The sequence below is a fragment of the Erithacus rubecula genome (assembly GCF_903797595.1).
Source record: "Erithacus rubecula genome assembly, chromosome: 6".
NCBI classification, from domain to species: domain Eukaryota; kingdom Metazoa; phylum Chordata; class Aves; order Passeriformes; family Muscicapidae; genus Erithacus; species Erithacus rubecula.
The window spans coordinates 10,288,304-10,309,049 of record NC_136688.1 but is presented as its reverse complement, the minus strand read 5'-3'; the positions used below and the strand labels follow the sequence as shown (position 1 = coordinate 10,309,049).

Here is a 20,746-nt window from a genome sequence, read left to right as displayed (position 1 = left end):
TTATAAATCCCCAAATGGTCTTAATTACTTGAAAAAGAAGTTACAGAAAGGGCTTTGAGGTGTTAAATAATTAGTGGGAACAGTTAAAACCGCTGGGCGTGTAATTAAAAACTCCGTACAATCAGAGAATTCCAAATTGGGAAAGGCATCATGGAGACCCACAATGAAATTCCTGGAGCCACTCAAATGACTTTTTCTTCCAATGACCTTTAAGGAATTTTCAATCAAAGAATGTGCTTAAAATTCTGCTGTGATGGGAATGTCCTCAAAGGATACTGGCAGGACTTGGACCCGTGAAATTAGATGGATGCTCTGTGTCTGTGTGCAGCTCTGGGCTGGCTAAATCCATTTATTCCAGAGCTGACCTTTGCCCCTGTCTGGCAAAGGAACGATGTGCCGAGTTTTTAAGATGGTCAGGAATTTGGAAGCTTCCAAAAGTGCAGTGCCAGGTTGGGAAAGGAAAATCCAGAGTGAGGATTGGAAGAACGGTGCAGTTGCTGGAAGTGCTGCTGGGGAGGATCAGGTGTTGCTCAAGGTGGAATGTGGAGTGTGGAAGTCTTGGGAAGCCATGAGCTGGGAACTCCAGCTTGTCTCGTGATGTCCTGCTGGAGTACCAAACCTCTTCCCTCTGCTTTAGGGAATAGAACCATGGAATCCTGGGATGGTTTGGGTTGGAAGGGACTTTAAAGATCCTGTTCCAGCCCCTGCTGTAGTCTGGGACACCTTGGAGGATGGGTCTTGGAGCAACCTGGATGAAAGGCGTCCCTGCTCATGGGAGTGGGATGGGCTTTTAAGTTCCTTCCAATCCAAACCATTCCAGAATTCCATGTTTCAATGAAAATCCAGGAATAGATCCTTGCAGAAATTGGCTTTGCTTTTGATCTTTAGATGAAAATATTCCTCCACTGGTGGCTTCCATGAAACATTATCAGTTTATCCCCTTTGTTCCAGACAGAGCTTTTATTTGTCCCTTGTGTTATTTCCTTTTTGGGATTGCTGCCAGGAGAGAAATATTCACTTTCTCTGGAATTATTATCAATATTAATCTGCAGACAATAATGTGCTGTTGATTCCCGAGGGAAGACTAAGGAAGATAATGGAATTTTAAATGCATTTTTAATGTCCAGGAGTCAAGTTTAATATCCAAACAAATCCAGTGTCTCACTTACACATTTAATTTGGAAACAAGGACTTGGCTCTGTGGGAGCTTTCCCAGGACTTGTTTGATTTGGGGTGTTTTCCTGCTGATTCTATCCCACCCATCCCCAGGGGTGTCCATCAGCTATCTTAAAATTCCATGTATTGGTGTTTACATGAAATTTTTATCACACTACAGTTCCAATGTAACAATTTAAAAAATTTTAGTCAGGGCTCTGAGCTATTCTGGATCAAAAATTAGAGCTGGAACTAAAGTTTAAGGATTCAAATGCCAAAAAAAAAAAAAAAAGGGGTTATAACTCAAAGAAGAATCCAACTTCACTATTTTTGCAATAGAATACACTGATTTTATAACAAAGCTATTTTAAAAAATCATCCTCAGCCAAAGGGGTGAATCCAGATTTACTTGTTAAACTCCTAGGACAAAATTAGTGAAAATATTTATGCGTGAACTTCCAAATTTAAGCCAAAATAGTTTTATTAACTTGAAATTGGATCTGTTTCCCAGAGAATTTACGAATGCTACATCCCTGGAAGTGTCCAAGATCAAGTTAGACAGGGCTTGGTGCAACCTGGGCTAATGGAACGTGTCCCTGTCCATGCAATGGGATGATCCTTAAAATCCCTTTCAACCCAAACCAGGATTCCATGAAGTTTGGAGAATTTTTCCAATGGAAAATCTAGATGGAAGATTGCAGTCTCGTTCCATAATAATTAAAATCCCTGTCTCCATTAGGATATAATTACCAAAAACACGTCCTAAAGGCTGACTAACATCCCAGCAGTGACATCACTGTGGATTTGGGTCATGCTCTCTAAAAATAGAATCCCAAATTTGCAGTGGGAATTTAGATCAGTGGCCTGCTGCTCACTGCTCATTAGGGTTGGGAATGGAGAGACTTCTGGAAGCTGGAGAGCTGCTGGGAGCTGGGATAAGGCACAACCACTGTGATGCTTTGTGGTGGTGGCAGCATCCCATGTATCTCATTTCCATGGAGTGGGGTCTCTGCTGTGCTGCTTCCCCTCTCCAGTATCCAGGCTGGGATCAAAGACATTTCAGATACTGAGGACCTGGAAAATTCCATGTTTCTTTGCTTTCTTTTCCCCACTGGCTTCTCTTAGGCCTTTCTGCTCCTCTTTGAAACGATCCAAGAAATTCCGTAAGAATGGAATAAAACTTGATCTGTGGAGGCTTGATGAGGTGATATTGATGCAAGAGAGTCAGCACTGTTATTCCTGGTTTACTCCTGATTTATCCCTGATTTATATTTATTCTTGATTTAAATTTTCCCACCAAATTTCCAGCCCCTCATCTTCCTCCCACCATTTTCCCCTTCAGCTCTTCCTCCATTTTCCCCTCTGATTTTCCCCTCTCATTATAATGCTGAGTTTAACTCCAGCCCCCAATACAGCTCTCTGGGATAACTGAAGTTTTTTGTTTTTTTTTTTTTTTTTTTTTGCTTTGCTTTTGTGCTTTTTGAGCCAGGAACCCTTTTATATCTCTGAGATGGAGAGTGAGCCCACAATAACATTCCCATTGTATTTACACCATTTTGAGATAGAGATTAAAGGAAAATTTTCTCAATTTCCCCGCATTTTGTGGAGTTCAGGCTCACTTCCCACTGAATTAAACTGTAGTATCATAAGGAATTTATGCAGCAAACCAAATTCCAGTTACTTGGTTATAACTGCACTTGGAATCGGACCAACTGCATTTGGAATCACCACATAGACAGAGAAACACTCCTCAGCAGAGAGGAGGAATGTTTAGACCCAGATATGATCTTTCCTATTTTCCAGCACTTCTTGACTTACAGGGAATAAAAACCTTTTAATAATTCGGGATGAATGTCCTCTGACAGCCAAATTCCCTTAATATTGATTGCTGAAGAAGGCAGGAACTAATTCCTAATGCTGCCACTTTTCCCTCTGGTGTTTGTGTTATTATCTCTATTAGAATAATTCACACTTTTATTCCCAGATTTAAATGGAGCACTCCTTCCCAGATTTACCTGGAATAGGATAATTTGGCTTTAAAACCACCAATATTTAGAACATTCAAGTCTATTTCTCTGTTCTGCCCCAGGTCCCAGGGCCTGAAATACCAAATCCTGTGTTTAAGTTAATTTGATTTGGGGTAGTTTTCCCTCTAACAGCCCAGGAATAAGCCCTTGGAGTGTTCCTTAATTAAGAACTGCCTTTACTCCTTAAACACCAAAACTTTGGAAATGCAGAGGGGAATCAGTTCTCCCTCCATCCTGATCCATGCTGAGGGACATTCCAGAGCTTCCTCACCTGTTGAGATCCCATTTACCTTCTGCTGTGTCTGCCCACAGGGAATGGTGCTGTCTGCTGAGTACATCAAGAAGAAGTTGGAGCAGGAGATGGTGCTCTCACAAGCTTTCGGGCGAGATTTGGTGAGTGCAAGTTGCCTCTGCACAGAGGATGAGATTTCCATAAAAACTGGGGTTTAAGGGAATCTCTGAGTCTGTTGTATTCATTTCTCAGCTCTTCCTTTAATTCTTGTCCCTCTGGATTTCCAGCTAGTTACTCATTCATGGAATGGTTTGGTTTGGAAGGGACCTTAAAGTCATCCCATTTCACCCCCTGCCATGGGCAGAGAATATTCCACAGGATCAGGTTGCTCCAAGCCCCATCCAGACTTCTGCAAGGCTTTTTTTTTTTTTTTTAAGTTTGAAAGCACCAGTACTGCAGAGCTCCTGATTATTTTCCTTTTCCTGAGGCAGGAAGTCCCACGTGGTGGCAATGAAGGAGAGGGAGCATTAAAACCAAATCAGCAGGAACTAAAATTCCATTTTTATGGAGATTTTCTTCAGAATGCCATGCTGACTGTCCCTGTGGGCACATTCCTGGTGGCAGGGAGATGTCACAGGTCTCAAGGGAGATGTTGGGAAGTAACTTACCTTGGTTTATATGTTGGAAATAGTTGTTGAAGTGCTGCCTTGGGATATTTGGTGGATGGAGCGAGAGATAAACCAGCATCCAGCTTTTTGGGATGGAGCTTCATTCCTCTGCCTAGAAGGGGAAAATGGGAGTTGTTTCTATTACTCTGGAGGAATTTTTCCTGGCTTGAGGTCCATAAGTGCCATCCCAGATCACACCAGCCCAGGACCTTGTTTCTGTCAGTTGCCAAGGACAGATGTTCCAGAGAAAAGTGTCCAGTCAGGTGTAGAGACACTTTCTTTGTCAGCTTGGATGTTACCAGGAGAGGCAAAAGGCTCCCATCAAATCCTAAATCATTCAAATAGCTGGTGTGCTTTTCTTTTTCTTTCCACCTTCTTTCTTTCAGGGAAGTCCCAGTAGGCCAAATATAGAATTCCAGAAGTGAATGGAATTCCAGCCTCTGGTGAGGCCCTGGCACAGGTTTTCCAGAGAAGCTGTGTCTGCCCCATCCCTGAAAGTGTTCCAGGCCAGGTTGGATGGGACTGGGAGTAACTGAGCTGGTGGAAGGTGTCCCTGCCTGTGGTAGGGGGTGGAATGGGATGATCTCTCTCTTCCTTTTCAGCCTAAACCATTCTGGGATTCCATGATGATTCCATGGTTCAGAACAAGCAAGGAGCTGTTCAGATGGAATCTGGAGTGTTCACATATAGAAACAGACTCTAAAACTAGTGAAAGGCAGAAATTTGGGGGATAAATTCAAATTAATCTCCAACATGCCTTCGATCCCTTGTTGTTTCTGTGGTTTTTAGGGAAGAGGAACAAAACACTATGGCCTGATTGTGGTTGGGCATTCTCTTGGAGCTGGCACAGCTGCCATCCTCTCCTTCCTGCTGCGTCCCCAGTATCCATCCCTGAAGTGCTTTGCCTATTCTCCCCCAGGTGGGCTGCTCAGGTAGGTGTTGGGATACACCTGGGATTCACTGGATCCTACTTGTGAGGCTCTAGGGAGCAGTGAAATGGGCAGGCAGCCTGGAGAAGCAGAGTGTTTCCTCTGGGATATAGTTTGGAATTCAAGTTAGGATAGCAGATGGCTGCTTTCCCAAATATTCTGGTTTAAAACTGAATTATCCATGGCTCTAATTTTAATGGGAAATGGGAGCAATTTCCTTATTCTTTGCCCACTCCCGCTGAATAGATGGAAACAAGGGAGGTACTTGACCAAATGTAGGTGTCTACAGCAGCTTATCCAGTTTTTTTGACTCCTTTTCCAAAGAAATTGGATCTGGGATGTGATTTCTGTCATTCTGCAGCCTAAAATTGGTCACAGGGATTGTTCTGGTTTCTTTCCCTTTGCCATGAAGCAAAACCAGGGAGAGATTAATGGTGAATCCCTCCCATTATCAATGAAAACAGATCTTCTGGTCATGTCATTCCCAAACAAAACATCCCATTGGATTGCTGGGAAGTGAAGGAAGGTCTTCCTAGTCCTGGCAGACACCAAGGTGATCCATTGGAATCAGCTATGGATCATGAGAAGCTTCTCATGGTAGTTCCTGCATCCTATTCCAGGAGCAGCCAAGAGTTTTAAACCATCCTGCTTCTGGATGCTGGCTTTCCTTGGTGTAGGATTCCCAGATCTTCTGCAGCCACAGAGCTACAGAGGAAGATAGTTCAGGAGAGTTGTACAACCTTCTGCTCCAAACTTGCAGTCCTGGATCCCTTGGTAGCTCCTAACTTGTGTCATGACCAGGATTGTCCCTAGGTCAGTGAGGCAGCCTCTGCCCATGATAACTGGTTGGGAGTATCTCTAGGAAACTCAGAATGGGAAACTTGATTTCTTTGTTCTTGTCTTGTAAGTCAGGTTGCTGCAGAAATTTGCCATCTGAATTCTCCCAAATATTGGGATGTTTCATCTTACATTGTAGCGTCAGGAACACAGGATATCTTTCTTTGGCTGTCCTACCATTCCCAAACTATTGGAAAATGACTGAGGCATTGAGTTCAAGCATTTCCTTTCCTAGCTGTATGCAGAGTCATGTGCAGGGGAATGGTTGGGCCGTGGGATGTGAAGATCAGGCTCTTCTTCCACATGGTGCAAATCCCCAAAGCCTGGAGCAGCTTGGATTGGGGTGTCCCTGTTTTCCTGTCACAGAATTGGGAATGAAACACTGGTTGCTTCTTGCTTCTGTTTCTCTTCCAGTGAGGATGCCATGGAGTATTCCAAGGAGTTTGTGACTGCAGTGGTGCTTGGCAAAGATTTGGTGCCCAGGCAAGTGGAGAAGTGTCTGAATTCCTTGATGATTCTCTGCTGTTCTGTCCCAAATAATCTGTTTACTGTCTGAAATACTCAGATCATCTCTGTCTCCAGCTTCCTCATTTTCCTGTCCTTTTATTGTTCTCTGTTTATCTTCCTGATTCCCTGTGTTACTGTGTTTTTCCTGGACACCTCTGTTGGGGTTTTTATGGGCAAATCCGTCCTGTGTGAAAGAAAAGGGGGAATGTCCTACCTCTGGAATCCTTCCTTGTGGTACCTGGAATATCAGGTGTGCCACCTTCCTGGTTTCCTGTGTTATCTTGGCCCTATCCTGGGTGTGCTGGCATCTTATTTGGACCAGTTAGTCCCAAAATGCCTGTTCCATGTCACCTCATCTCTGAACCAGCTCATTCTTTGGGCCTTGGCATTCCTCACCTTCCTGGTCTCCTGGGATATATTCTGCTGAGCAGAGATTTGGAGCAGGAGCCAGGCAACCTGGGATTTACCTGGATGCTATGATCCTGTCCATCCTGTCACCTGCTCAGTGGTGTCATTCAGCTCCAGGACACTTTTCCAGCACAACTGTTCTGTGCCATCTTCTGTTGTCACCTCCCTCCTTCCCTGTTCACTGATCTTATCCTGGTTATTGTCCCAGTAATTCCCTGGGGCCTCCTGCTCCTGGGTGATGCCCCAGCCCACCTCTGAATCCATCTGCTCCATGTTGTGTCCTTTTAAACACAATGCCTTGTTCTTCTGTGCTCTGTATCCTTCTTGTCCTGTTCCCTGCCCAGGTGTTGTGAACACATTTTCCCCCTCTTCCACAATCCATAATTTTCTTCTTTTCCAGACTCACTACTTCTCCAGAATCACATCTTCCTCTTTTCCATAACCACACCTTCTTTCAAAGTCACATCTTCCTCTTTCCCATGATCACATCTTTCTCTCTTCCAGGATTGGGCTCTCTCAGCTGGAGGGATTTCGCCGGCAACTTCTGGATGTTCTCCAAAGAAGCACCAAACCAAAGGTAAGCAGGAAAAACCAACACCTGGAGAGGTCTCTGAGCAGGGATGGGGAATTTTAGTGGCAGGAAGGGTGGGTTTTCTCCAGGTCTCCTCAGGATCATTATTTGGGGAACCAGAGGAATGATGGAAAGAACTGGAGAACTCAGTGGAATCATTCCGGTTCACTTGCTGAAACTTCACCATCACAGATCCCAAATACTTGAGCAGGGAATTTTCTGTCTGACCCTCTTTTAAAGTCTGTATTCCAAGTGTGGCTTTTTCTGCCAGTTAAAACTGGGAACAGACTGGAAGTACAGCAGCTGTACTTGTCAGAACATTGGGGTGATGCTGTTCCAGGATAAAAGATCTGGTCATGTCTTGGAGATAGGAAATGTGGGAAGTTGTCCCTCCTCAGTCTTCACCAGTGCACCAAGATGGAAAAAACCCATAAATATGAAGATTTTTAGGGATAATACATGATGGAATTTACCTGGAGAGGGTATATAATTGGGAAAGGAAAACCAGCTTTCAGAAACATGGATCATCTCTGTCTCCAGCTTCCCTATGTTCCTGTCCTTGTATTGTTCCTTATTTATTCCCAGTGTCACTGTGTTTTTTCCTGGACACCTCTGTTGGTGTTTCACACACCTTCCTTAGGCAAATCCTGCCTGTCTGAAAGAAAACAGGGAATATCCAGCCTCTGAAATTCTTTAAACCTCTCAAGTCCTATGAGGCAATCCTGCTTGATTTTTACTTCTTTCTCCTCACATCCTCCCTCCCCTCTCTCTCTTTGTGGGAACAGTGGCGGATCATTGTGGGGGCCACCAAGTGCATTCCCAAATCTGAGCTTCCCGAGGAGCCGGAGGAGAACTCGGTGACGAGCAACCGGCTCTGGACACACCCCAGTGACCTGACCATTGCCCTGAGTGCCAGCACCCCCCTGTACCCCCCTGGCCGCATCATCCACGTGGTGCACAACCACCCTGCTGAGCAGTGCTGGTGAGTCCTGCAATTCCTGCTGCAATTCCTGCTGGAAAGCTCTCCCTGACACTAGGAGAAGGGAGTTTTCTTCCCCACTGTCTCACAGGGACTGTGGTTGTGTCTGCTGGCAGAGTTATGGAATGGTTTGGGTTGGAAGGGACATGGGCAAGGACACCTTCCACCAGATCAGTTTAGTCCAAGCCCAGTCCAATTTAGGTTTGAACACTTCCAGGGATGGGGCAGCCACAGCTTCCCTTGGAAATCCGTCCCAGTTTTCCAGTCTCACCACCATCATGGGGAAGAGTTTCTTCCAATATCTAATCTAAATCAGCATATGAAATGCTGTAATGGTTTGGGCTGGAAGGGACTTAGGATCACCCACTTCTACCCTCTGCCATGGGCAGGAACACCTTCCAGTATCCCAGGTTGCTCCAAACCCATCCTGGCCTGGAGCACATCCAGGGATGGGGCAGCCACAGCTTCTCTGGACAGCCTGTGCCAGGGCTTCTGCACCCTCTCAGGGAAGAATTCTTTCCCAATATCCAATCTAAACCCACCTTCTTGAAAGCTACTCCCCCTTTTCCCATTATTCAAAGGCCCTTATTCAAAGTGTTTTTCCTCTTTAGATGATGATTATCCCATGGATAATCATGTCCCTTTTGGATAATGCAGGATTTTGGAGCAATATTTTAACAGCTCCTCCCTCTGTTCCTCCTCTTTTTCTCCCTCTGCATCCTGCTGTTTTCATATGCCAAAACAATGCCCTGCTCTTCCATCCCATTTTCCCTATTTTCTGGACCCCTTTTCCAGCTGCTGTGAGCAGGAGGATCCCACCTACTTTGCCATCTGGGGGGACAACAAGGCCTTCAATGAGGTGATCATCTCCCCGGCCATGCTGCACGAACACCTCCCCTACGTGGTCATGGAAGGGCTCAACAAGGTAAGGCAGGGAATTGCCATCCCAAAAAACACTGGGACACACCAGCCTTGCCCTGGAATGCTGTTGGTTAAATACACCAGGCCATTTATGTGGAAGAAGAGGAGGAAAGGGGATGCTTCCGGTCAGTCTTGCACAGAGTGTTGGAGTAGGGTGTGGTGAGGTCTGGGAATGGAATTCCCAAAATCCCAGCTGCTCTTTTCTCCAAATGCAGTGCCAGAGTAATGAGGGTGGGTGGTGGTGGTTCATTTCAGGAGCTGTCATTAAGCTGGAGCCCAGGTGATATCCAGGGATGTTTCAGGATTTATCCATCTAATCCTTTATCTCCCTGTGCTTCCAGAAGGCACTGGGAAGAAAGAAGCCAATCCAGCTGTTTGAAAGCCTCCAGTCAATCTCTGCTGTTCCTCTGCTTTCCTTGGACAGGTCTTGGAGAACTACAACAAGGGGAAAACAGCTCTGCTTTCTGCAGCCAAAGTGATGGTGAGTCCTACAGAAGTGGATCTCACCCCGGAGCTGATATTCCAGAGCCAGCCCTTGCCCAGCTGCCCCACCGTGCAGATCGGAACTGGAGCTGTCCCAGCGGACAGGAGGAACAGCAGCACCAAGTAAGGAGAGATTTCTCATGGAATAGTGGCTCCAGGTGTGGCTCCTCCTCCTCTTGGGGCGTTGTGATCCATGGTAGTGGGAAAGAGAGATCCATGGCTGCCTTTGTGCCTTTCAGGAGGAAAAATCCCTTGTGTTGCTTAGGAATTTGAGTGCAGCAAGGTCAGGAAAAGGTATGGAAGAAACTTCCTTTTTTCTCTTCATCCAGACAGATGGGGTTTTCTGAAGGTAAAACTTGGAGCCAAATTTGGTTTGGATTGGAAGGGATTTAAGGATCACCCAGTTCCAGCACCTGCCATGGGCAGGGAGGGACTTTCCACCAGCCCAAGTTGCTCCAAGCCCCATCCAACCTGGAACACTATCAGGGATAGTCCACAAGTTGCTCCAAGCCCCATCCAACATGGAACACTAGCAGGGATAGTCCACAGCCTCTCTGGGCAGGGGAGAAGGATTTAATGAGCCAGGAAAAAAGGGAGAAGGGCAAGAGCTGGAGTTTGCAGAGGGAGAGTCTATTTGGGACATTTTCAGTTGGGAGGATGGAGCGAGAAGAGATTCCTTGGAGTTATGGATGGCTCTGATTGGAGGAGCTGTGTGAGGAACCCTTACATCCTCTGGCTGTTCTGGAATTCTGCAGCCTCATGTCCTCTGTTTCCCATTGCAGGAGCAAATCCCACTCAGAAATCAGCCTGGAGGGATTCTACGAGACAAAGCCACTTTCTCCCGTGCAGAAGGACCCTGTGGAGCTGCTTCTCCTGGACACTAAGGAACGTCTCTCCGTGGAGCTCCAGGACCGCCGCGCCCCTCTGGCCACCATGGAGAGCCTCTCGGACAACGAATCCATCTACAGCTTCGATTCCCGGCGCTCCTCCGGTTTCCGGAGCATCCGGGGCTCCCCCAGCCTCCATGCGGTCATGGAGAAGGACGAGACGCATTGCTTTTATATAGACCCCGCTATCCCTGAGGAAAACCCTTCCCTCAGCTCCCGGACAGAGCTGCTGGCTGCTGACAGCCTCTCCAAGCATTCCCAGGAGACGCAGGCCCCGGAAAACATCCTCAACAGCGGCGGCACCACCCCCCAGCGCCGCTGCAGCGCCGAGGGCACCGGCAGCGACGGGGAGCGCGCGTCCTTGTCCCCTCGGGAAGAGCCGGCGCTCCACAACGGCCGCCTGGCCGACGTTCCCAGTCCCCAGGTGCTGGAATTCGCCGAGTTCATCGATAGCCTCTTCAACCTGGACAGCAAAAGCAGCTCCTTCCAGGACATTTACTGCATGATGGTGTCGGACAGCTCCAGCGACTTTGCGGAGATTCCCAAATCCGTCAGCGACCAGGAGATCCTGCTGAGGGCACAGTACGAGCCTAACTTAGTCCCAAAGCCCCCGAGGTTGTTTGCGGGCTCAACGGATCCTTCGTCGGGAATCTCCGTGTCGCCCTCTTTCCCCCTTAGTTCATCCGGAGAACTGATGGATATCACTCCCACGGGTGTGAGCAGCCAGGAATGCCTGGCCACGGACAAAATCCGGACTTCCACCCCCTCTGGACACGTAACCAGCCCTGCCAAGCAGGACGACCTCATGATTTCGGCCCTTTAGTGCAGGGGGAAGGGGTGGAATGATCCCAGTGGGATAATCCATGGAGGAGGCTGTCATCGGGCAGTTGGGATCAGAGGAGACAGCTGGAAAAATCCTTTCTGGGGTGACACAGTGGTGGTGTCTGGAGGATGGATTGTGCTGGAATCCTGTGCTTGGAGCTGGGAGAAGCTTTGCCCCATGGGGCCTGAGAGGGTCTGAGGCACTAAAGTTCCCTACCTCAGCCTGTCTCATTCCAGAGGCAGATTCCTTGCCCTGGGGCACCTGCTGAGTTTGGGAGTGAGATACCTGGATAGATGGAAGCAGGAGGGGGCCAGGCCAGATCCCTCCCGTCAGACCGAGCCAGTGGTATGGGAAATGAGCGGATTGAGACTTTGGGCCCTGTTGCACTACCACGGATCCGGCCCAAGATCCAATTCAGCACACTTCCATGGGGATTGCTTTTGTAGGACACTCCTGTTTTAAAGCCATTGGGGCTGTATTCCCCCCAAATCCAGTCCCCCCTTCCTGGCCAGGCGCAGCAGGAATGGGGCTGGCACCATGGTTTCTCTCCCCCGAGCACTCCTGAGAGGGAAGGACGCTGTTCCCAAGAGCCCAATCCCTCTGCCACGTCCCTCCTTTGCCAGAAAGCTCTCCTGGATATCACCCCCATCACTCCTTGGTTCCCTGGACCCCTCCGAGCTGGCGACATTCCCGTGGGACTGCCAGGATTCTCATCTCAGAGCTGCATGGATGTAGATGGATCAACTGCAGAATGCACCCAGCGTGATTTTCCAGGCCCCTGTGGAGTCTGGGAGTCTCTCCTGGATCCCTGGGGGTCCTCGCACCACCCATGTACAGCATCCATGGATCAGTGCCAGCCTCTGTTATTGGGAATTCAGGGATAAGGAGTTTTTTTTCCAGTGTTGCAATCTCTTGTGTGTTTACAGAGCTGCTGAGCTGGTTGGAAGGTATTTATTAAGGAAATAGGGAAGGAAAATCCATAGTCATCCTCTCCTTCTCATGCTGTTCCCTCTGGGGACTGAGGGAAGAGAGGATGGGCAGGCAGAATTTCAAGCCCCAAGTGGCTTGGATTCAGGAGTAACTGCCTACCCCCTCTTCCACCCTGTCCCCACCTGCACAATTCCATGTAGGAAAGCTTGAGCAAATTGTTAGGAAAACTTCCTGAGCCTCTGGGCCCAGAGGAGCCTGCTCCGCCTCTCCAGGCAGGTTTTCCAGTGATGGGAGCAGGAGGAAAACTACCTATAATAGGAAATGAAACATTATTGGGACCTGGATAAGGCCTTGAATGGCCACAACTCCCCCTCAAAAGCTCAGTAGTTACCAATGGCTCTCCCTGGAGAGCTCAGCTCCTGGCAAATCCCAAGCTTCCATTGGCCATTTGGGCTTTGGAAGCCCCGGGATGGGTCAGAGCTGTGCTTCCCGGGAGCCAGTGGGATGCCATTGAGGAGCACTTTATAACCAGTGTGCATTGATGTAAATAACCCTGGGTGCACGGAATTCCACTGGATTCTGGCTCCAAGTGCTGATAGCCCACTCCATCCAGTGTGGGATGCTCCAGCCGCTGCTCCTTACCCGTTTAAGAGCCTTCAGAAGTGCTTCAAGCGGCCAGGAAAACATTATCCCTGTGGTTTAAGGTTCCAAAGGTGACCTTTCCCTGAGCGGGATCAGAGGGAGGAAGCCCCTCTGAATTCAGAGGCATTTGGAGAAGGAAAAGTCCTTTTATTCTGAGCAACCAGAAGTTCTTTTTGTTTTTGTAAGTCTTTAAAAAAGGAGCAGGGAGCAGGCAGTTTGGGAGCACAGCACAGGGTAAGGAGGAATTCCTGCACTCAGGAAACACTAGCGGGGTGATTTTTCAGGAATACGCACAAAAATCTGGGAAAGTTTGAGGGGGAGCTGAGGGACAGGGAGGCTGGGGCTAGCGGGCTAGCTCCCCTCCTGGCCCAAGAGTCAGGATAAGGAGCTCATTCCTGTCCTTATTCCTGGCAGGAATTAACCCTTAGCACTAAGGCAGAGCTTGGCATCTGCAAAGCACTTTAAACCATTAAGGAAAAGGATCATCTCCGTCCCTGGGAGCGACATGGATACCTGGGATTAGATGGAACTTTTGGTGGGAGGTGCCTCCAGGTGAGGAAAAATGGGATATCTCCCTCCTAAAATAATTCCAGTGGGAACCTGCTGATGTTCCATGGCTCAAATGTTGCACTAGAAAGTCCCTTCCCTGACGTTCCTCTGCCGTGTCCTGGAAGACTCAATTCTTGGGTGACTGTTTCCTTCTCTGTGCCATTGGAACTGTATCCCATGGGAATGGCCTTCCCTTGCCCTGACAGGAAGCAGTCTGGAATGCTGTGGGTTTTTTGCTCTGTGATTACTGGACTTTGGAAAAAACCTGGAAATACATAATTCCTGGGAGCTGGGCTTGCCACAGGTCAAGGAGTAAAGGCACAAAAGAGCCCCTCAAAGGTTCTCATTGTATCTTGTCAAGGATAATTCCTGGTTTTTGTTGACAAACATACCTGATCCCAGTCCTCCCAAATGAAATCCACGTTCTTGGAATTATTTCTGCTTTAAATGTTTCCGAGTCTTGATCCCCATCACTGTGTCTTGACCCCCAGCATTCTGTGTCTCCATTCCCATCAGTCCTTTGCTATCTGGGCATTTGGAAAGGCTGATCTCCCATTTCCTCCTGGAAAAGCACACCTGGAATGCTGAAATAAATGTTAAAGCTGCAGCTACCTCCTTCATCTGTACTGTACACACTTCCTGCTTTCTCTTCCTGCTCTGTCTTTGGGAATACGAAGCATCTCCAGTTTTCAGAATCTCTTGGCTTCTGCTTCTTCCTCTTCAGCTTTGTGCCTTCTGATCTTCGGGTATTCCCATGATACTCCAACAGGATGTTCTACCCTGTGCAGAGGCAGTGCTGGAAGTGCCTGACACCCCATATCCCAGCCTGGCCAACAGGTCACCCATTCCATGCCTCATCCTTAAAATCTACTCTGATCCTTCTTCTTGGACCGAGTGACCTTTGAAGGTCCTTTCCAACACCAAGTATTTCAAGAGTTTCTTGGCAGAGAAATGGAGCTGAGGCTCTTCCACACCAGTAAGTTGATTTTATTGTTGCTTTCCTTGCAGCAGTGCCAAAAATTTGGGAAGGGTCCTGCAGTGCTGAGGATATACCAGCCCTTTTCCAGTATTTATTGTTATTCCTCTCCTTTGGGGCTGCCTTCTCTATTTGGAATATTCATTTCCTCCTAAAACTTCCTTCTTTTCTTTGTTCCCTGTTCCTCTCACCTATTTCAGGAGCCACCTCATTGCTCCCTTCTCTCAAGGTGCTGATTCCAGATCCTTGGTAGCACATGGGAAGCATGGGAAAACTATTCCAAAGCACTTAAATGGGATTCTTGAAACTTTTTATGAACTTTTTTCCAAAGCAAACAGGATTTATAGGAGGTATTTTGGCCTCTGCAGAGGGCTGGGATGGCAGAGGATGAGGAGTGTGGATATAGAATTCCAGTGATTCCCAGTTCTACTCTTTTAGGATGTTAGATTTCAGGAACAGTTGATGGTCCCAAGCAGGACTGAAGTGGGAAATGTGTTTCCAGGGTACATAAGAAGGAGGAAAACCTCCAAGTCTGGGGATACAGGATCGGTATCTTAACACATTTTCCATGCACTTTGATGTTTTCCCAGCTTTTGCTGCTCTTTTCCTGCAGGCAGATAATATTATTCCCATGGAATCGCCCACACAGCTTTCATTTACAAATTGGGACATAGGAATAATCAGGATTACCCCTGGCAATGGGAATTAGGTGGGATTAATTATTGCTGGAATGGGTGTGTTTGGATTTGTGTTTTGAGGCTGTATGCAAGAACCTCCCTTGAATTTCCATGGGCAGCAGAGCCCTTCTGTGTTTTCCTTGGGAATTGCTAGGCTGGAGTTCCCCTCCATGCTGGTTTATCCTTATCCATTCTGGGATATTCTTCCCTTGGCAATAGGACATTCTGGCTTTGCAGGATAGGAACAGGAATATTTAATTCCCATGGGTTTAAGGGATAGTGGTTGTAACTGCAGCCTTTGCGGGACATTGTCTAGGGTAGTGTAGATTCCTCATTCCTGGAAATATTCCAGGTTTGGATAAGGCTTGGACCAACCTGTGCTAGGGAAAGATGTCTCCCTGCCCATCACAGTGGGTGGGAGCTTCCAAATAATTCTGGAGTGCTTGCAGTGTTATGGTGCTGTAGAAAAGGGAAGGTTGGAATTGCAGCAGCACCTCTGCATGGATTGCTCTGCTGAGAAATCCCTCTGAAGGAAGCAATTGGAAAGCACTGCCTGGAACTGGGCTCATTGCTTTGTTCCCAGACCCTGTGCAGTGCTGATTTTTGGGAAGAGCCTCATTTCTTGTGCCAAAGCTCCCTCTCATGGAGGCTCCTGTGTGGAGGAAGCAATGCTGCATGGATCCTGCTGGAGGCAAACACTGCCAATCCTTGGCAGCTGTGGGAAGAAGAGGGAGGAAGCTGGGATTCAGTCTGGGAGTCTTGCTCTGTAGTCAGATCCACAGGGGAGTTACGGATCGAGAGAGGGGTGGGGAAGGGGCTGGATCAGCAGTCATTGATGCCCTTCCCCTTCTTCCAGCTCCAAGGAGCTGCTTAAGGGCTGGAAATTCCAAACAGCCAAGGATAAGGGCAATTCCTTGCTTTGTCTTCGGGAATCATCATCAGCCTCCAAGTACTTTGTGTCTCCATTCCCATTACTTTTTCCATGTTTTTTGAGTTCATACCTGTCGTGCCTTTGTTCTCTCTGGCTTCAGGTCCCAGATTTCTGGGATTAGACATCTCCCACCTTCCTTTCCCAGTTCTCTGGGAGTATGGAAGTGTGGCCAAGGCCTGGTAGGAGCTGCCCTTGCTCCCAAGCTCTCCCATTCTGCCTCAGCCAGGACTTCCCACATCTTCCCACGTTTCCCTGCTGCCTGAGGTCATGTCCAAGTGCCAAAAGCAAATCTTGACCTGGGGCAGGCAATTTCTTCCAACCCACACCACATTTCTCCCTGGCTCTGGAGCAGCCCCCTTCCAAAGGTAAGCTCCCTGGGAATTGTTCCTGCCTTCCTTGTTGTGTCCAATCCCTCTGACATCATCGTGTCACACCATGCTCCATGTCCTGACCTTCCCAGCACACCTGTGGGATGAGGGAAACCTCTCCCTGTCTTCACTTCTTGATTCCTGAAAATCCTTGCAGCACTGGAACAACCTTTGACATTGTTTTTTCTTTGGATTCCACTTCCCTGCTTCCCATCCCGGGCTTTGTGCAGTTCTGATGGCTCAGAGTTGGAAGTCCCAGGAGGGGGTGGCACCTATCCTGCCGGGATATCCAATTCTGGGAAGTTTGTGTGCAAAGGAATCCCAGCAGGGGTTTTGCCTAGAACACTGCCACACCTTTTGGGTCTTAACTCCTTTCCTGGGATGTTCCCAGAGCTTGGTGGTGGCAAAGTGGCCTCACCTGCAGCTCCAGCTTCCCACCTTTCCCTCCACAAGTCCAGGGAATACTCTGGAGCTTCTGTCCTGGCACTAAGCAGAATTCCTAATGGCACAGGGATAATTGAGGATGGGCTGTGCCTCCCTGTCTGGAATGTTGTGCCCTGCAAGCCCCTTTCCTTTGGCTCTGCCTCTCTGGAAAAGCCCTTCCTGCCTGTCACTTGTGTTCAATCCCATGCTGAGGCAGCTCAGAGCAGGATACCTCTGGATTCATTTTCTGCTGGATCCTAATTGCCTCCTTGGAGCTGAAGCCTTTGGCATTTTTGGGAGAACCAGCCCTTCCAGGGAGCTCTGAGGCACTCCCACTGCTTCTGGCAGGGCTTGGAGCACTTGGATATGCAACTGGGGGGGAAAACAGCCCAGCATCCTGCATCCCCATGCTCATCCCAGGAATGCTGCCTCTGAATCCCTGCTCCGAGCTGCCCCAGCATGAAGATTCCAAGGAAACTCAAGCACTCCTAACGTGCCCTTCATTCTCCATGTGACTTTTTTTGTACCTCTGTATGAAAGATCCGAACTAATCCCGCTGTAAAGAAAGATCTGGATGAATTATAACCTAATTCCAGAAACATGGATGTATATAAATTTTCTGTATATTCTATGGCACTCTGTATAAAATGGATGTTGGAAGCATGGCTGGAGTACGTGACTGTTCCCACGGATGTCCTGGACATGGATGGTTGGGAATTGCCTGAGGTGAGTGAGTTGGAGAGGTGGGAAGGACACCAGGAGCTGGGTCTGCAGCTCTTGGGAAGAATCTGGGGAATCACTGGGGGTTGGCTTTCTTCTCCAGCTCTCTCTGCTCTGGATCTCAGCCTTTGGAGCAGGACAACATTTGGGGGAACATCCAGGGGTTGTGGATTTGCCATCCCATGGCCAGGTTGGAGCAAGCTGGAAATTGTCCTGGAAGTAGTGGAAGGTGTCCCTGCCCATGGCAGGGATGGAACTGGATCTTTAAGGTCCCTTCCCACCCAAACAATTCCAGGATTCCATAATCACTGTCCCTTGAGATGAGTTCTAGGAATCTCTCCTTCTGTGGAGAAGGAAATTAAGGAAGGAACTTGATGCTTTGAGTTATTCCAAGTTAAATCCAACTTGTCCTATAAAAAGATTTTAGTGCAAACAATTTTTTGGGAGTGGATGGGAATGATAGAATAGAGCATATGTGCTCTCAGTCGATGATATATCCCAAATATTCCATCTGTTGAATGTTCCAGCCTGAACAGGGTGGAGATCTCCCCTTTGTAGGAATATGAAGTTGCTGGGATCCTTCTGTGAGCTGGGTGAGTCCAAACTGGGATTTTCCCAGTGTCCTGCCAGACACAGCTCTGGAGTTGTAAAGCAGGATCTCACTGCCTGAGAGCTGTTCCCAGCTGAATAATTCCACATAATTCATATTCTAGAAAAGGGAATACCTGAATTTAAGGCTTGCAGGGTCAGGGAATAGGCACAGGAGGAGTTCTGGAGCTTGCTGACCAGCCAGGAGAAATCCAGAGAGAAAAGGAATGCCTGGAAGTGTGTAATCCTATTAATGGCTGCATGGAATTGTTTTTATGGCTGCTCCTGAAGGGACTATCAGGGAATTAAGAGCTCAAAGGTGGCTGAACTACTGAGTTCCTATAAAAATGCCTATAAAAAGTGCTGGAATGTTGAAGTGCCTGATGTTTTGGGATGACTTTGTGGGATTTTTTTTCCCTACCCAGAGCTATATCAGTCTCATAAAAGGATATTGACTCTTCTGGAAACCCTTCCTCTCCTGGGGAAGGAAAACATCCAACTCTGGCTGCTATCTTTGGATAAACACAGAATAATCCACGTTTAGGAGAGGCTGCTTTAATTCAGTTTTTAAGGATGAAAATATATGGATGTGGACACAGCAGGAATGGGGGATGCTGCTATAAAACCTATTAAAAGCCTTCTTTAGGGATGTAATCATGTTTTCCAAGGAGATTTTCCGGCTGCTGGGTGTGTTGGTGGCCTTAGGAAAAGAATTCCAGCTTATTGAGAAAAGTTGTTTCCAATCCATTGACAAGAAATCTGGAACTAGAGAAAAAACCCCAAATTTTCCAACCATTTTCGAAGTGTTCCCCAGCAAGCAAAGAAAATGAGGGAAAGTAATGGGAATATTTAATTAACTAAAGCTGGGGTCTAATTGTTAATTAATTTGATGGAAACCAGCATGGCACAAATAGTTCCTTAAGGTATTCCCAAACATTCTAGGTTGTGTTTCTATTGGAAAAGAGGGAAAGAAAACCATGATCTGAGGGTGATGGTCCAGATGTAATTCCTGGCCTCTTCCAGCAGCATTTGCATTTTCCTGCTTCCTCAGCAATGTCTCCTTGGATTTTCCAGCAATCTGTACTCATCCTTCCCACCACAGAACTTCCTTGGAGAGCACATCCAGCCCTTGTGGCTTTGTTTGTCTTGGTGGAGTGGACAGGGGTTTTCCATGGAGCCTGGGTGTTCTTATTGGGAGCGGCTGGGTGACACTTCCCTGCTCCAGACCTGGGTTGACTCCTCGTGCTTCCAGCTCCAGAGGTCTCCCAGGATGTGTGTTCCTCCCTGTCCTTTATAAATCAATGGAGGTGTTCTCTCTGTCTTGGGAACGAACCTTTGGAGTTAATGGATAACCAGGGATTGATCCATGCACGTCTCCTGCCAGGAGGAGATAAGGGAGGGAGCTCTGCTTCCGCCTCCAGCAGGGTGGGAGCTTCCCTGGGGGTTGGAAAGGATTTCCCAGAGAAGCTGGGACTGCTTCATCCCTGCAAGCATCAAGTCCAGGTTGGACAAAGCTTGGATCAACCTGGGATAATAGTGAAGGTGTCCCTACCCATGGCAGTGGGTGGAGTGGTGGAATGGGATGAGCTTTGAGGTCCTTACCCACCCATACCTTCTGGGATTTGGGGAATTTGTGCTTGGTTTGGGGTGGTTTGTGAGTAGGAGATTCCAACTATTCAGTGTCTCCAACAGTGACACAGCAACTTCTTTGGGACCTGGTCCCACCAGGAGAAATAAATTTTGTATCCATTGGAAATCTGTGGATCCAGGATCCCTGCTCAGCTGAGCCTCATGTGAGCCAGATCGATGATTCTGGCGCCCTTCCAGACACTGAGGTGTCCATGCTCAGAGCTGGTGGAAAGAGGTTAAAAATAGGCTCCAAATCCTTCCAGTCATGCCTGGGAATCTCAGCTGGAGGTTGCCGTTTGGGGGAGGGATGAGGTTAGGGAGGGAAAGTTCCTGAATTACTGTTTTGTTGGAAACTGGACTTTGAAATTCGGCGCCGGAGGGAGGCCCAGCCACACCTTCCATGAGTAATATCCCAAGCAATATCCCTCCACCCCTTCCTGGCTCCTGGCAAGCCACGTGGGATAGGGAGAGCAGGGTTTGCAGGGAGAGTGACCCAGAGGGGATTGGGAAGGGGGAGAAATGTGGGAAATGTGGAGGGGAGGAGAAAGGAAGACCAATGAGGGACTGGGTTTGGATCCACTGGAGCTGCTTCACTATGGATCAAAGCAATACCTTTGGGAAAAATTGGGAAGGAGGAAAGATGGGAAGGAGCAAAGATTCCCAGGGATATGTCCAGAGGAGGGAGTTCTGGAAATGGTAGCCACTGGGTGAGGGCAGAACCCTCAAATTTGAGGATTTGAATCCTTAATGAGCCATTCCCAAAGGGATTTTCCTGTCTGGTAAGAGGTGCGTGGCACTCAGAAGCTGTCTCATGGGAAGTTGGGATGTGGGAATATTGACATTGTCCCTAAGGAAAGGAGGGAAGCATCCTGTTTTAATTGCAAAT

General features: G+C 47.9%; 1 protein-coding gene across 5 annotated transcripts in view; it reads left to right on the top strand.

Annotated features, from left to right (window-relative positions):
* The window catches only part of DAGLA (diacylglycerol lipase alpha), a 55,862-nt gene extending 38,276 nt beyond the window's left edge, over positions 1 to 17,586 (top strand). For all 5 annotated transcript variants that reach the window (XM_079307601.1, XM_079307604.1, XM_079307605.1 and 2 more), the window contains 8 exons: positions 3,495 to 3,575; positions 4,872 to 5,014; positions 6,263 to 6,331; positions 7,268 to 7,340; positions 8,120 to 8,316; positions 9,109 to 9,238; positions 9,659 to 9,840; positions 10,500 to 17,586. In XM_079307601.1, the coding sequence (XP_079163727.1) occupies positions 3,495 to 3,575; positions 4,872 to 5,014; positions 6,263 to 6,331; positions 7,268 to 7,340; positions 8,120 to 8,316; positions 9,109 to 9,238; positions 9,659 to 9,840; positions 10,500 to 11,427 (1,803 nt within the window). In that variant the 3' untranslated portion in view covers positions 11,428 to 17,586. The remainder of the gene's footprint in view (positions 1 to 3,494; positions 3,576 to 4,871; positions 5,015 to 6,262; positions 6,332 to 7,267; positions 7,341 to 8,119; positions 8,317 to 9,108; positions 9,239 to 9,658; positions 9,841 to 10,499) is intronic.
* The last annotated feature ends 3,160 nt before the right edge of the window (positions 17,587 to 20,746 follow it).